Source organism: Eptesicus fuscus, chromosome 3, assembly GCF_027574615.1.
Source record: "Eptesicus fuscus isolate TK198812 chromosome 3, DD_ASM_mEF_20220401, whole genome shotgun sequence".
Taxonomy (NCBI): Eukaryota; Metazoa; Chordata; class Mammalia; order Chiroptera; family Vespertilionidae; genus Eptesicus; species Eptesicus fuscus.
Genome location: NC_072475.1, coordinates 21,192,402 through 21,204,919, shown reverse-complemented (window position 1 = coordinate 21,204,919; position 12,518 = coordinate 21,192,402). Strand labels below are relative to the sequence as shown.

Here is a 12,518-nt window from a genome sequence, read left to right as displayed (position 1 = left end):
CTTGTGGAAAAGTTCTTTTCGTCTTTTTTTTTTTTTTTTTTAAAGAAGAAAGGCAGCCAAGGTAATAACCTAAAAATAGTGCCCGGGAGGGAGGGTGGGAGGATGGAGATGGACGAGGGGATGGGGGCATACATGGTGATGGGAAAACATAAAGAAAAAAATAAAAATAGTGCTCAGGCATTAGAGAGTTGTCCTGTGGGGTGAAAGCACACTGCTCAGCTGTACAGCTTGGCCTTGGGTAGCCGCAGATGCTAATTTGACCCTCCATGTTAGTCTGACTTGCTGAGAGACTGGCATCATTGTTTTCCTAGAGTGGAGTCTGCCACTGGAGGAGTGTTGAGTGAGAGAGAACCTCTCCTGAATATGGACGTAAAAGACCAAAGTAATTTTTGTGATCTTAGCTCCAGAATTTTAAGAGCATTCTAAGGAATTAAAGTGATGTTAGTGCTTATCAGCATTTTCCCATTCGTACATTAATAAATTTGACCTTTAGACCACAGGTTCCCATTGATTGGGAATAAAATATTGCTCTCTTCAGCCCTTGGGGGTCGAGCTGAGAGCAGTCTCTTGCATTTTTTAACCAGTGTGCGTACAGATAGTATAATTTTATGTGTGTGCCATGATTTGAAAAAAGTTTGGGAAGCTCGAACCTATATCACTGAAAGGTTGTGGAATCCCAGGAGATAGTGGTTTCATACTCCTATTAGCTTTGACCACATCCAATAATTTCTTACCATAGTACCTCAAAGGAAATACATTCCTAATTCCTAATCCTAACTTTAATCTTTAGTTTTCACTTGTAAATTAAGATGAATGTTGCAAATAGTACTTGTTTTATTTATAACTCTATAGAAGGGTATTCATTGGGAGTTCATTTTTCACTTTCATGCTGTTGGGTGTTTCAGTAGGCCACATCCAAGGACTTGGAAGGAACACAGGGAGGAGGACACTTGCGCAGTGACCCAGACCATCATTACCTTCAGTTGAGGATTACAGTTCATCATTGCTTCTGAAGTTTGCAGTTCTTTCCTTTGATGTGTTACTCATGTGTCGTCACTGGATAATACATAGTGAATGGGGATGCCAGAAGAGATTCACTGCCAAGTGGTTAGTTTTATTTTTATGTTTTAACCTGGTTTGTTTTTTTTCCCTGTTGATAAATAACCCGTAAGTAGTTTGACAAGTGGCATGGAGTTTATGTGCCAAGTGCATTTACTTACTTGACAAAAATGCCTCTTTGACAAACCATCAGCATCTATTTGTTACCAGAGCTGGTCCAAGTATCTTTTTAAATTGCAGGTAAGAAATTGCCACTAGATGGCAGTGCCTGTATTGATGGGGGAAGAATTGCCACTAGTGGAATAAGGCAATCTATTGAAATGGGGTGGTGAAATAGGGGCATCAGCTTAGTGTTCTTTAAAGAGTTGCTCTTGAATTAATAAACTGAATAATTTGTAGAAATGTAAGTAAGCAAAATTTGATTTTGGTTCGGACTATTTCCTACAGCACCCTGTTTTTCATCCTGATGATTTCGAACTTCCTATATTAGATAAGTTTTTGTGCACGAGTTTATAGATGTACTTACAGTTCCACCGTTTTATGCAGGTTATCAATACTCTGCTCTTGCAAATTCCCCAGTCCTGTCCCCATCATCTGAAATGGCTATGTGACACATAGAGTTACAATGAGCTAATAAATCTGGGTTAGTAAAAACTTGCTGTAGAATTTTTATCTCAAAAGACCCTTAGATCCAGTAAAATAAAGTGTTCTGTTGTAATTGGGATATATAGTGATTAAGTCCCTTTTTTCACACCCCTTGTGATAACTAGAGGCTTAAACTGTTGGGACATTTTACATTTCCCTATTTTTAGTTTCTTCATTTACAACTTAATAAAAATCTTGACTTTAAATTATTCTTAGCCAGTAAAAATATACTGGTTGTTCTATTTGATAAATTATTCTAATTTGGAAAGAATAATTTGAAACAAGTTTTAAAGTTAACTGAAATATGGAGGTTGGACTCATATCTAAAATTCTTGTAAAAGATCCCGCTAATTAAGGGTCATTAAGCTTTGCTTTTTAAAATTTATATTTTCCCTAGACTCTTAAAAGAACCATGTGGCTAAGCACATCATCTTTAGTACATTATCTTACGTTACCCATCATTTAAATGTCCTACACTTGTCAATGCATTTGTGTAGTCACTGTTCAGGTGTTTGCGTGGCAGTGACTGGCACAGTGCAGTTCTGTTACAGAGCAGAGTGTCAGGCCTCTGCCAGCATGTGCCTGCTGTGCTGCCTGCCCACCTTGTTTCTGTGTTTGCAGTGTTTGTGCCAGTTTTGCTGTTTCAGGAGACACAGTGGAAGGATACACATAGGCATGTGCATAGATTGAGAGAACCAATGTATTGATACATGTTTTGGGCTGGAAGGGATTATCTTTTGCCTGCTTGGACTCCCAAGCAGGGAAATTAATTGAAGATTAGGAGTGGTTTTTGAGTGGTTGGTTTAAATTTTCATGGAGGTGGTTAAAGACTACTTATTGGCCTTCATGAGTTTTAATTGTGTCACTTCTTTGACCTTTCTCCATCTTAACTGAATTTGGATTCATACCCAAGTTTTGTTTTGTTTTTACCTTAAAAATTCACACACAGTTACTTTTTTACAAAGCTTTAAAGCTAAAAAAAGAAAACTGTACCTAAAACAACACTGAACAAAATAACTTGCCTGGTTCTGCCATCAACCAGCAGTGTGAGTTTGGGCAAACCCTTCTATCTTTCCAGGCTTGGTTTCCTCATTTGCCAAGGAGGGATGGTCTTGAAGATGGCCTGCTATCTATCTTAACGATAGCTCTGCTATCTATCTGAATACCCTTGGCAGCTTAATGAAGATGAAGTGACAGTTCTTAAAGTGAGAAGTCAGGCACAGGGTTTCTAGTTTTCATTTCCCTTGGCTGAGATTGTAGTATGGCTGCTACCCAGGTTACTCTTAGGAATGGTATGTTCTCTTCCCAAGGAATTCTTTCCAAAATAGAAAATAAAATGAGAGTGCATGGAAATTTTTCTTGAGGATATAATTATGAAATATATTTCTTATCTAGTATATTTACCATGGCAGATGGCTCGTATATAAAAAACAGTTAGCTGTTCCCACAGGCAATAATGTTTATATTTGTTGTTGGGTTTTTTAATTCATCTTTATTGTTGAAAGTATTACAGATATCCCCCTTTTTTCCCATTGACCCCCTTTACCCTGTATCTGCACCCCACTTCTGGCCTTCACCACACTATTGTCTGTGTCCATGGGTTATGCATGTATGCCTATAAGTTCCCTGGTTAATCTCTTCCCCACACTGCCCCCAGCCCCACCTTCCCTTTTGAGATTTGACAGTCTGTTCCATGCTTCTATGTCTCTGGATCTGTTTTGTTCAGTTTATTTTGTTCATTAGATTCCACATATGAGTGAGATCATGTGATACTTGTCTTTCTCTGACAAGCTTATTTCACTTAATATACAGGCTCTTTTAAATGAGTTTGAGAAGATTTAACCTTTAGTGTGGAGTATTTCTAAAACTAAATGAGAAATGATATCTTTAGTAGCTAATCATTTGCTCCATTAATAAGAAAAGTATGAATTGCAATTCAAATCTTAATCACTGCTATTTCTGTTAGGTATCATTCAATGCAGCTTATCTGCCAACATCATTTTTATTAAATGAGTCTTAATGCCTGTTTTTTGGAGCTGGATATATATATATATATATCTCCTTATAGTGAAAGAAAGTTCAGATAAAAACTAATTGTGAGATTAAATGCACAAAATGCTTTTATTACTCTACGCAAATTAAGTTGAATTGCAGTTTGAATTAGACAACTTCGGCACATTTATACATACAGTAAGTATTCACTGGATTGATTGAATGTACAATGAACAATAAAAAATGATCCATTTCCATCTTTGATATTCTGGGGCAAAAACCCAAACTATTTCCTTAATTGAATACAGGTAGTAGTAATCAAAAAGGAAATTTCTTGGTATTTCACATTAACATTTTGAGATTTAGAACTTAACCTTGAAATTACCTGGAAATGATGGCAGAAAATAGCATTTGAAGATGATAGTATATTTGTCCTGTAAGTCTCAATGATTTCTAGTATATATTGGGACCAGCTGGCCAGAAAATTAAATTAGAATTTTGTGCATGCTCAGGTGTTCAAGTAGAGTTATAGGACCCTCGCCCCCAACACACACCCCAAAAAAGAGGGGGAAAATGTCTTTCTTACAGGTACACACAATATATTCTCAAAATTGTTCTCAAGTGGAGTACTCATGAGGGTAGGTAGCCAATAGTGGCAGGGCTAGATAGGCCTCAGCTTCCGGGTACATTAAAGCGAGGCCCCTTTAATTCATGCAGTGAGCTTTCATGCATATAGTTGAGTGCACATTATGTGATTATAGATTCAGGAAATTCTTTAACATTTGTTTTTCATTGGGCAAGTTAATTCACCCAGCATATGCTGAGTAGTAACATTTTTCACAAAGCCCATGATTTACTTTCATGTTACTAACTCCTCAAAAACACAAGCATTATATTGTAAAATCCCAGTGCTAATTAAACAGCAAACATTTGCCTTTGTGGATATTTTACAGGTTTACTTAAAAAATCAAGCATGTGTATATTTATTTTTAAAGCTCAAATATTTAAACTTGCAGAAGTTGTGCCTACAAGCAGTCAAAAATATAAAGCAGGTTTTCATAAAATGTAGTAAAAAATGAACACTTTGTAAAATGTAATGCAGGTGCATTACATTTTATCCAAAGCTAAGCTTCCATAATAGTGTAATAGTGCAATCCTCACTTGCATACATTTACCGTAATGTCTCTAATTAGAGACTGGGGTGTTCATCCTTTTACTATCTTTACGTGTAAATGAGTAGAGCATTATTAGAATTCTAAGACACTTTGGATAAATTGCTACACAGGGTCATTTTTGGGGCCAAGCAACACTGAATATTTAAAAGGTAACAAAAGCAAATACCTAGGAATTATATTGTGTTGAAAATGATAAGGGAAACAGCTTACTAACCACTGGAATGTGAAAATAAGAAAATGTAAAATTGTTTTTGCTTATTTTCCCAAGCAGGACTTCTGAATTAACATAGCCTCTTCTTTCTGACACAATCCACATTGTATCTGGATTTTGTTCATTTGAAAAAACAGATCTATCTGTGTAGCCTTCTTTAAGTAATATGCCTGAAGGTAATACACCTTTCCCCGCCATATGCTTTCCATTGCATTAGCATGAAGTGTACAGAGCAATGCAAGAATAGGTGACTCCAGTCCAAGATAAGAAAATAGAATGGATTTTCTTAGTTGTGAGTTTTCAGATGTGCTCATAATTCAGGTGCACAGTGGTAGCGACAGCAGACACCTCAGAATCCGGGGACACTAGAGGTTGAGCAGCGGCTGCTAAGTGATTTAAAAGACTGGCTAGGAACACCTTTCTGTACCGGCATAGACCGATATTGGAACCGTGCAGCTCCTGTGGCTCATGCATTCATTGCCTTATGATCTGTAGTCCTTTTTGCTGTAGGGCTTGTTGCGTAATATGTTATCAATCTCATTTACCACGTGTGATGTCATCTTTGGGAGAACCTGAGAGCATGAGAAGTACAAAGGATGTAGTTAGTACTTGAAATTTGTCCTTTCTGCTCACTACTAGGCAAAGTTGTCTAGACTGGTGTACGTTTCAAAACCACCACTGGAAAATCCTCCTCACCAGACCCTAAGCTCCTTGAGGTCAGGGACCTTGTTTTGTTCACCACTGTATCTCCAGTGTCCCTAAGAGTGCTTGGCCCATAGTTAGTGCTCATAATTATTAGTCGGGTGGATAAATGAAGACATAAATGAATGTATAATTCCCACAGTAGTTCTGCCCAGTAGAAATATAATGCGAGCCACATAATGTGACTTTAGATTTTCCAGTGGCCACATTAATAAAAGTGAAAAGAAACATGTGAAATTAATACCCGGTTTTACTCCATTATAGCCAAAACATCATTTCAGTATGTAGTCAGTATAGAAAATTCTTAAGACGCATTGCATATTTTTAAAGTACTACGTTTTTCTAATCTACATTTTATACTTACTCTGCATTTGGACTAGTCACCTTGCATACGCCAAAGAACGACATGTGGCTAGAGGCTATGGCACTGGGCAGCACAGTTTAGAGACTAGGAGAGATTCTTTACCACTGGTGGTCAGCACCCTGGTGAAGGATGGCCAGGGATTAGCAGGCATCCTGGGTGGATGGCATAGCATGAAAAAGTGAAAAGTCCGAGAAACGGAGTGATACAAGTGTGAGTGAGTGGTGGAGGTATGGGGATGGTAGGAACAGGAGAAACAGACATTGAGATAAAGGGGGCAGAAGGCCTTGCATATCTTTTTTTTTTTTTGGGGGGGGGGGGACTTTATTCAGTAGACATTGGGGAACCTCTCAGGACTTTTCAGCTGGGAGTGAACCTAAGAGACACCTAGTGGTAGTTTGAAGGATGAGTTGGAGGAGATGGAAAGGGGACATAGATGTTAGAAATTTATTGTCCTGCGCAGTGACACAGAACCTTAACTGGGACAGGGGCAGTGGAGGAGAAAAGGGGTGTGGATCTGGGGCATTTTGGAGGATGGTGGTGGTTTCCGGACTGCATGAAGAGAAACATATGATGTGAATTACTGAGATTGGCGTTCAGGGGAGGAGACGTTTGCAGTAGGATGTGTTGAGTTCAGGGTGCCTGTGGGAGACCCATGTGGAAATGATTTGTAGGCAGCGGAAGGGCAGCTGTGGAGCTTGCTTGTGGGTAGAGGGACCGGAGTTGAGGATTTGTGAGTCATCTCCATGGATATGCTAATTAAAGCCCCGGGAAAGGATGACGTCATCCAGGGCCCGCATTCATTGTGAGAAGTGGGCCAAGGGCACACATTACACCACAAGACCAGGGACAAAGGCTGACTTTTTCACAGGAATAGCCTGACCCTGTGTGGAGACTGATGAAATACAATTGTGACAGCCAGTTCTGAGGGAGGGTTCAGCCTCGCCCTTCCTCGGCTGCAAGCCTGTTGGCCAGGGTGACCTTGTCTTCACTCAGAAGCTTCCTCAGGACCCGTAGGGTCTGGCAGAAGAGCAGAGCTACTCAACCTGGGAAACTGGTTTCATTAATGCTTTTCTCAGATCTAAAGGAAGAGTTTGATTTCCCACCAGTTCTGGCATCTCAGAGGATCTAAACTAATGTGTTCTTCAAAGTGAGATTGCAACAATGAGACCCAAATCTAGAAGCTGCGTTTGTTGGAAGTTTTGTGCTAAAATATAGTGGGTTAGCCATGTGAGAAAAAAATGCTTCATTCATTACACCAAAATAAATTTCAGATAAGAGATTTAAAACCCCAAAACCATAAAAGTACTTGAATAAAACATGAAAAAATATATATGTTGCAAGGTCTAAATTTGCAAGAGGAACCATACATCCAGAGTTTTATGTGAAACTGCTCAGTTTTTAAAAACGTTGACAGCTATTTTAAAACATTTCCATCTACAATTACACAAACATCCCACAGCCTACCCAATTTTGCAACCTTGGTTTTATACTGACTGGGATAATTGGTGGGTGAGGGGCGGTCTGGTTAGTGTTGCTGGGCCCCGTGGGATATTAGGGAATTCCTCCCAGGGCTGGGTCACTGTTGAGTGAGACCTGGGGGATTTGGGCTGGTGGGTGGTGGACACTGGCAGGCAGAGGAACAGTGTTACTTCTGGGGATCCCAGTGGCTCATGGTGGCTGGAGATTTGGATTCCAGGGAAGATGAGCCCTGGATGTGAAGGGCCGCTGCGGAGCCTGAACTGCTCAGATTAGGTGACAGGGGCCTCAAGGGCTTTAAGGCTGGTGCGGTGGAGGGGGAGAGGCAACTCCACTTTTTAGGTAGAATTGGGGGGGATGGGGGCCTGTGCAGAAGATGGTGGCTGCCTGCAGCTGTGGTTTCTCCTCTCCAGGCTCCCATCTGTTGAGGCTCTGATTTATATGTGCCCTCTAGTTTATGCACAATTTAACAGTACGTACATCTTATCCCTTGGAGCAGCTGCCTTGCTGGGCCCACTGGAAATTTCCTTGCCTTACAACTGCTTGCACTGCAGCTTTCTGTCAAGCACCCAATCCCTCCACTGCTGGGAACCCCCAGCCACCCAGCTTACTTCCCACCCCATGGAGGGGCCCAATCACAGCTCGCCTGGGGCAAATTCTTAGCTGCTGGGCTGGCGGGAGTAGTAGGGGGCGGATGGTGAACCCCAGGGGGCAGCCTCCCTGCTTGGGTAGCCTCCCTTTTCTCTTACCCTTTGAGCATGGGTGATCCATCTTGCTACCAGCCAGAGCCTTGCTGGGGAGGAGGTGCTTTGGGAAGATGACTGACTGTTTTCCTCTGAAATGCACCCTCTTCTACCTGGAGCACTCCCGCAGCCCAGGCATGGCGTCCCTACCATCCCGGGCATGCTGACTCCCCTTGGTGGCAGTGTTTACAATGTGGTAGCATTACAGGAATCCTCGGGGCCCTCTCTCTTCTTGCCAGGCTGTCTGCAAGTCCTATCTCTACTTCCAAATCCTATAGAATCCATCCACTTTACCTCCATGGCCACCATCCTAGCTAGTCCAGGCCCCATCACCTGTCACCGGGACAACTGCCCTTTGTTCATGTTACTTCCCACACAGCAGCAGGGCAGCCTGTAAACATTCAAATAACAGCATGTCCCTCCTCTTAAAACCCTCCAAATGACCCATTCCATGTAGAACAAAACTCCAGTGTCCTGTGATCGGACCTCTGCCTGACTCGCCACTTCAGTGCACCCTCTGTCCTTTTGCTCACTGCATGTTGGCCACACGGCCTAGGCTGGCAGTTCCTCCCTGTGTCTGGAGGCTCCTCCCTGTGTCTGGAATGTTCCTCCTTGTGTCTGGAATGCTCCTCCCTGTCTGGAATGCTCCTTCCTGGGTTTTCACATGCTGTGTCTTCATCTTCCAGGCTTCAGAACGCACGGAACCCAGAGGGCCTTGGCAAGGACAGTAGTTAAAGTAGGTCCACCCACTTCTCACGTAGTCTCTGTTACAACACCCTCCTCACTCACTAGCCCTCCTCACAGTTGCAATTATGCTTTTGTTACGTGCCTCTCCCACTAGAATGTAAGCTCCCTGGAAGCTGGGCAGTATCAGTGCCATGCAGGCTTCCAGAGGTCTGCTGAATGAATAAGGGATAGATTGCCTTGTTCATGCTCAGCCAGCCCCTGGGCCCCGAAGGACAGAGTCTTGTTCTTCGCTCAGGACTCTGCCGGGCGTGGTGCTCGATACCTATTAGTGGAATTGAACTCACTGGACGGAATTCCACTTCTCTGTGTACAGACTGTTCCCTATTTCCTCATCGATGTGTAGCCTTTATCTCCCCCCCAGCCCCAGCACAAGTGTAAAGAAGAGACGGTGGGGCGGCTTTCACAAGAGGAAGGCTTCCCCTTGCAATGATGGAGAACCCCCAGAATCCGGGAGGAGTTGTGGGGCTCAGAGGGTTCTGGGAAGCAGAGGCGGGATGATGACCAGGCTGCACAGCCCCAAGAAAGGTGCCGGTGGGGAAGGAAGTCCACAACCTTTATCCCCAGCGTATTCTGGGCTTTTCGGAAGTTTTGTGTGTTTTTTTAAACATTTTAAGTTTAATCAGGTTGGTCCCCACCTCCACCTGTTTCTTTTGGGAGAGGTAACGGGGTGATAAGTGCTTGCTTCAGGGACTGATGGATGGGGAAGAAGCTGTGATCTGTTCCCCAGTGAGCAAGAGGCAGACACCTGTTTGGCAGGTGGTGGCCATGGCAAGTCATGGGCAGGCTCCTTCCTGGGGTCTCAGCAGGGCTGAGAGGGGAGGAGGCCACGGACTGAGATGTGCCCTTTGGGGGAGGAGAGTGGTCCCACCAGCCACTAAGCCCCACCCCTCTCCTCAGAGAGAACTCCCAGGAACACCTCTGCCACCCCCTCCTACTGTCCCAGCAGGCTCCCCAGAGTACACCCTCAGGCTCCATCCAGTGCCTTGGGCCTCAGGCAATCCACCCGGGGAGGGAGGGGGGATGGGCACCCCTGAATTTGCTGCCAGGGAGGTGTGATCCTGGAAGTCCAGACTAGAATGCTGATCTTGTTTCTTTTGAAAGGGGGTGAACATTCGCTCGATAGGTGTTTCTTGAGTGTTCCTAGGAACCGGAAATCCATGAGAAGCGAGAAGGACGCCGACAGGTCCCTGACCTCAGGAGTTCACAGTCTATAGGGAGGACCAGCAATTACACTACATCATCACAGGTGCCGAGATGGGAGCGGGAATACAGGCCGCTGCGAGGGCTTGGCACACTAGGTTGGCAGTAAGTGTGCAGGAAGAACAAATGAGGACATGTCCTGGGGCTACTACATTTCAAGCAGGTTATTAGGCTGCGTTTATGGCCAGACCTGGGAACCCAGGTGTCACATGGCTTGGATCTTGGAATGCCTTGTCTCACAGAAACCAGCCATCCTGAGAAATGAGGTCTGAGAACATTGCCCGCTAACAGAAGAGGACACCCCTGGATTCGTGTCTATAACCGTTCTCTTACCTCTTGTACCTTTGTAAGTAGGTCCCCCTCCCATCCCCACCCTCCCCCCACACCCCAATCTAGAAATAAGTAGCCTGTTAGGGACTTCCATGCAACTGGGAAGCGGTGACATGAAGGACAGAGGTGGGAGAGACGGGACACTGCCTGGGGACATCATCACTGACACCGTGAAATCCCCAGAGTTTGTCGGAAAGGGCTGTGGCACTTGCCTGAATGGCACCGAGGTTCTCAATGAGCTGTTCGGGAGTGGATGACCCCAGGAGCACGGAACTCACACCCTCGTTCCTCAGGCACCATGCTGGGAAGAGAGAACACCGTCAGGACATCAAAGCCCTTCTGATGACCTTGTACACACCCCCTGCAGCCACCATTGCTGCACAAAAACGGACTAACTTTTGTGGGGAGGATAGACGGTGCTCTTGCTTCAGGATTACAATCGTCAGCAGCACCCCGGCTGTGGAGAGGATTTGGCACATGAGCTTTGCCCTAACGACTGGGGCGCCCAATCCAGCTACTCACCCAGCTACACACTCTTGTTCCTGAAAGTACCTGGCTTGCTCACTGGCCGACGTCTGGGTTCCTGTTTCCACATTGGCCCACAGCCTCCTGCCTTTCCACCTTTTCAGGCTCTCTTTTTCCCTCTGTGACTAGAGTCCTTGTAGACTTTGAGTGTCTGGTTCCTTTATTTCCACCTACTGTCAACCCTCTCTGCAACCTTTCTTCCTAACACCATGTTCATCCTGTGTTCCTTATCTCACCAATCCCCAAATCCCTCGCTCCTCTCCTTCCTCTACCTCTCTGGCTACCTCTACCCTCAAACCTTCTCAACCCCTGTCTATCCCTCTCAGCAGATGACCTGGCCTCTGGCTTTATGGAAAACAATAAGTCCATCAGGTGGGATATTTCTTAATTCCCCACTCTCCCTTGGACACGGTACACATCTGCATCCTCCAGTTCAGAGGATGCCATATGCTGTTCTTAATAACTCTGAAGCCAGACTCTGTCCTGGATCCGTCTCTTTTTGCCCTTTCTTGGACTTCATTCATTTTCTCCCTCTCCCTCTCCCTCTCCCTCTCCCTCTCCCTCTCCCTCCCCGTCTCCCTCTCACTCTCCCTCTCCCTCTCTTTCTCCTGGATTTCTTATTTCATACTGATTTCTTTTCTCTCAGCAAAATGTGCTCAAATTTCTCCCGTTCTAAAATAAACTTCCTCCAACCCTTCATACTTGCCTAGCTACTGCCCCATCCTCTCCCTTTAAATTTCTGAAAGGCAATATTTAAAAATATATATATTTTTTATTGATTTTAGAGAGGAAGGGAGAAGGAGGGAGAGAGAAAAACAGCAATGATGAGAGAGAACCTTTATCGGCCACCTCCCGCCCACCCCACACTGGGGATCGAGGCCACAACCTGGGCATGTGCCCTGACTAAGAACCAAACCATGACCTTCTGGTTCATAGGTCGATGCTCAACCACTGAGCCACACCAGCCATGCTGAAAGGGCATTTTAAGCTCCCCGATCCCCCTTCCTCATCTCTGGTCCCCTTCTTGCCATGTCAGAAGCCAAGGTCCCCAGGATCCTCCGTGTGGTTACAGTAGACTTCTGAGTTTGTAGCTGCCTGGAACTAGATGATTGTATAGGCCCACAGATGCAGTGTCTGCTGACGTCCCTGCTAGGTGTCCCATAGGCACTGCAAACTGCTTGCTACTTACCAAGCCTGCCTCTGCTGTGTTCCCAATCTCATTCATCATCAGCAACTTAGCTCCCAATCTAAGAACCTGGGACTTACGCTTAGGGACTGTCCTTTTCTGATTTCACATTCCCCTTTAATTGCCAAGTCTGGTTGTAATTTAAATATTTCTCTAATCCAAC

General features: G+C 44.3%; 1 protein-coding gene across 3 annotated transcripts in view; it reads right to left on the bottom strand.

Annotated features, from left to right (window-relative positions):
• Window positions 1-3,798: 3,798 nt before the first annotated feature.
• KCNAB1 (potassium voltage-gated channel subfamily A regulatory beta subunit 1) overlaps window positions 3,799-12,518 on the bottom strand; it is a 307,111-nt gene continuing 298,391 nt past the window's right edge. For all 3 annotated transcript variants that reach the window (XM_054713662.1, XM_008142222.3, XM_054713663.1), the window contains 2 exons: window positions 10,857-10,945; window positions 3,799-5,654 (listed from right to left, as the gene is read on the bottom strand). In XM_054713662.1, coding sequence (XP_054569637.1) covers window positions 5,565-5,654; window positions 10,857-10,945 — 179 coding nt within the window. In that variant the 3' untranslated portion in view covers window positions 3,799-5,564. The remainder of the gene's footprint in view (window positions 5,655-10,856; window positions 10,946-12,518) is intronic.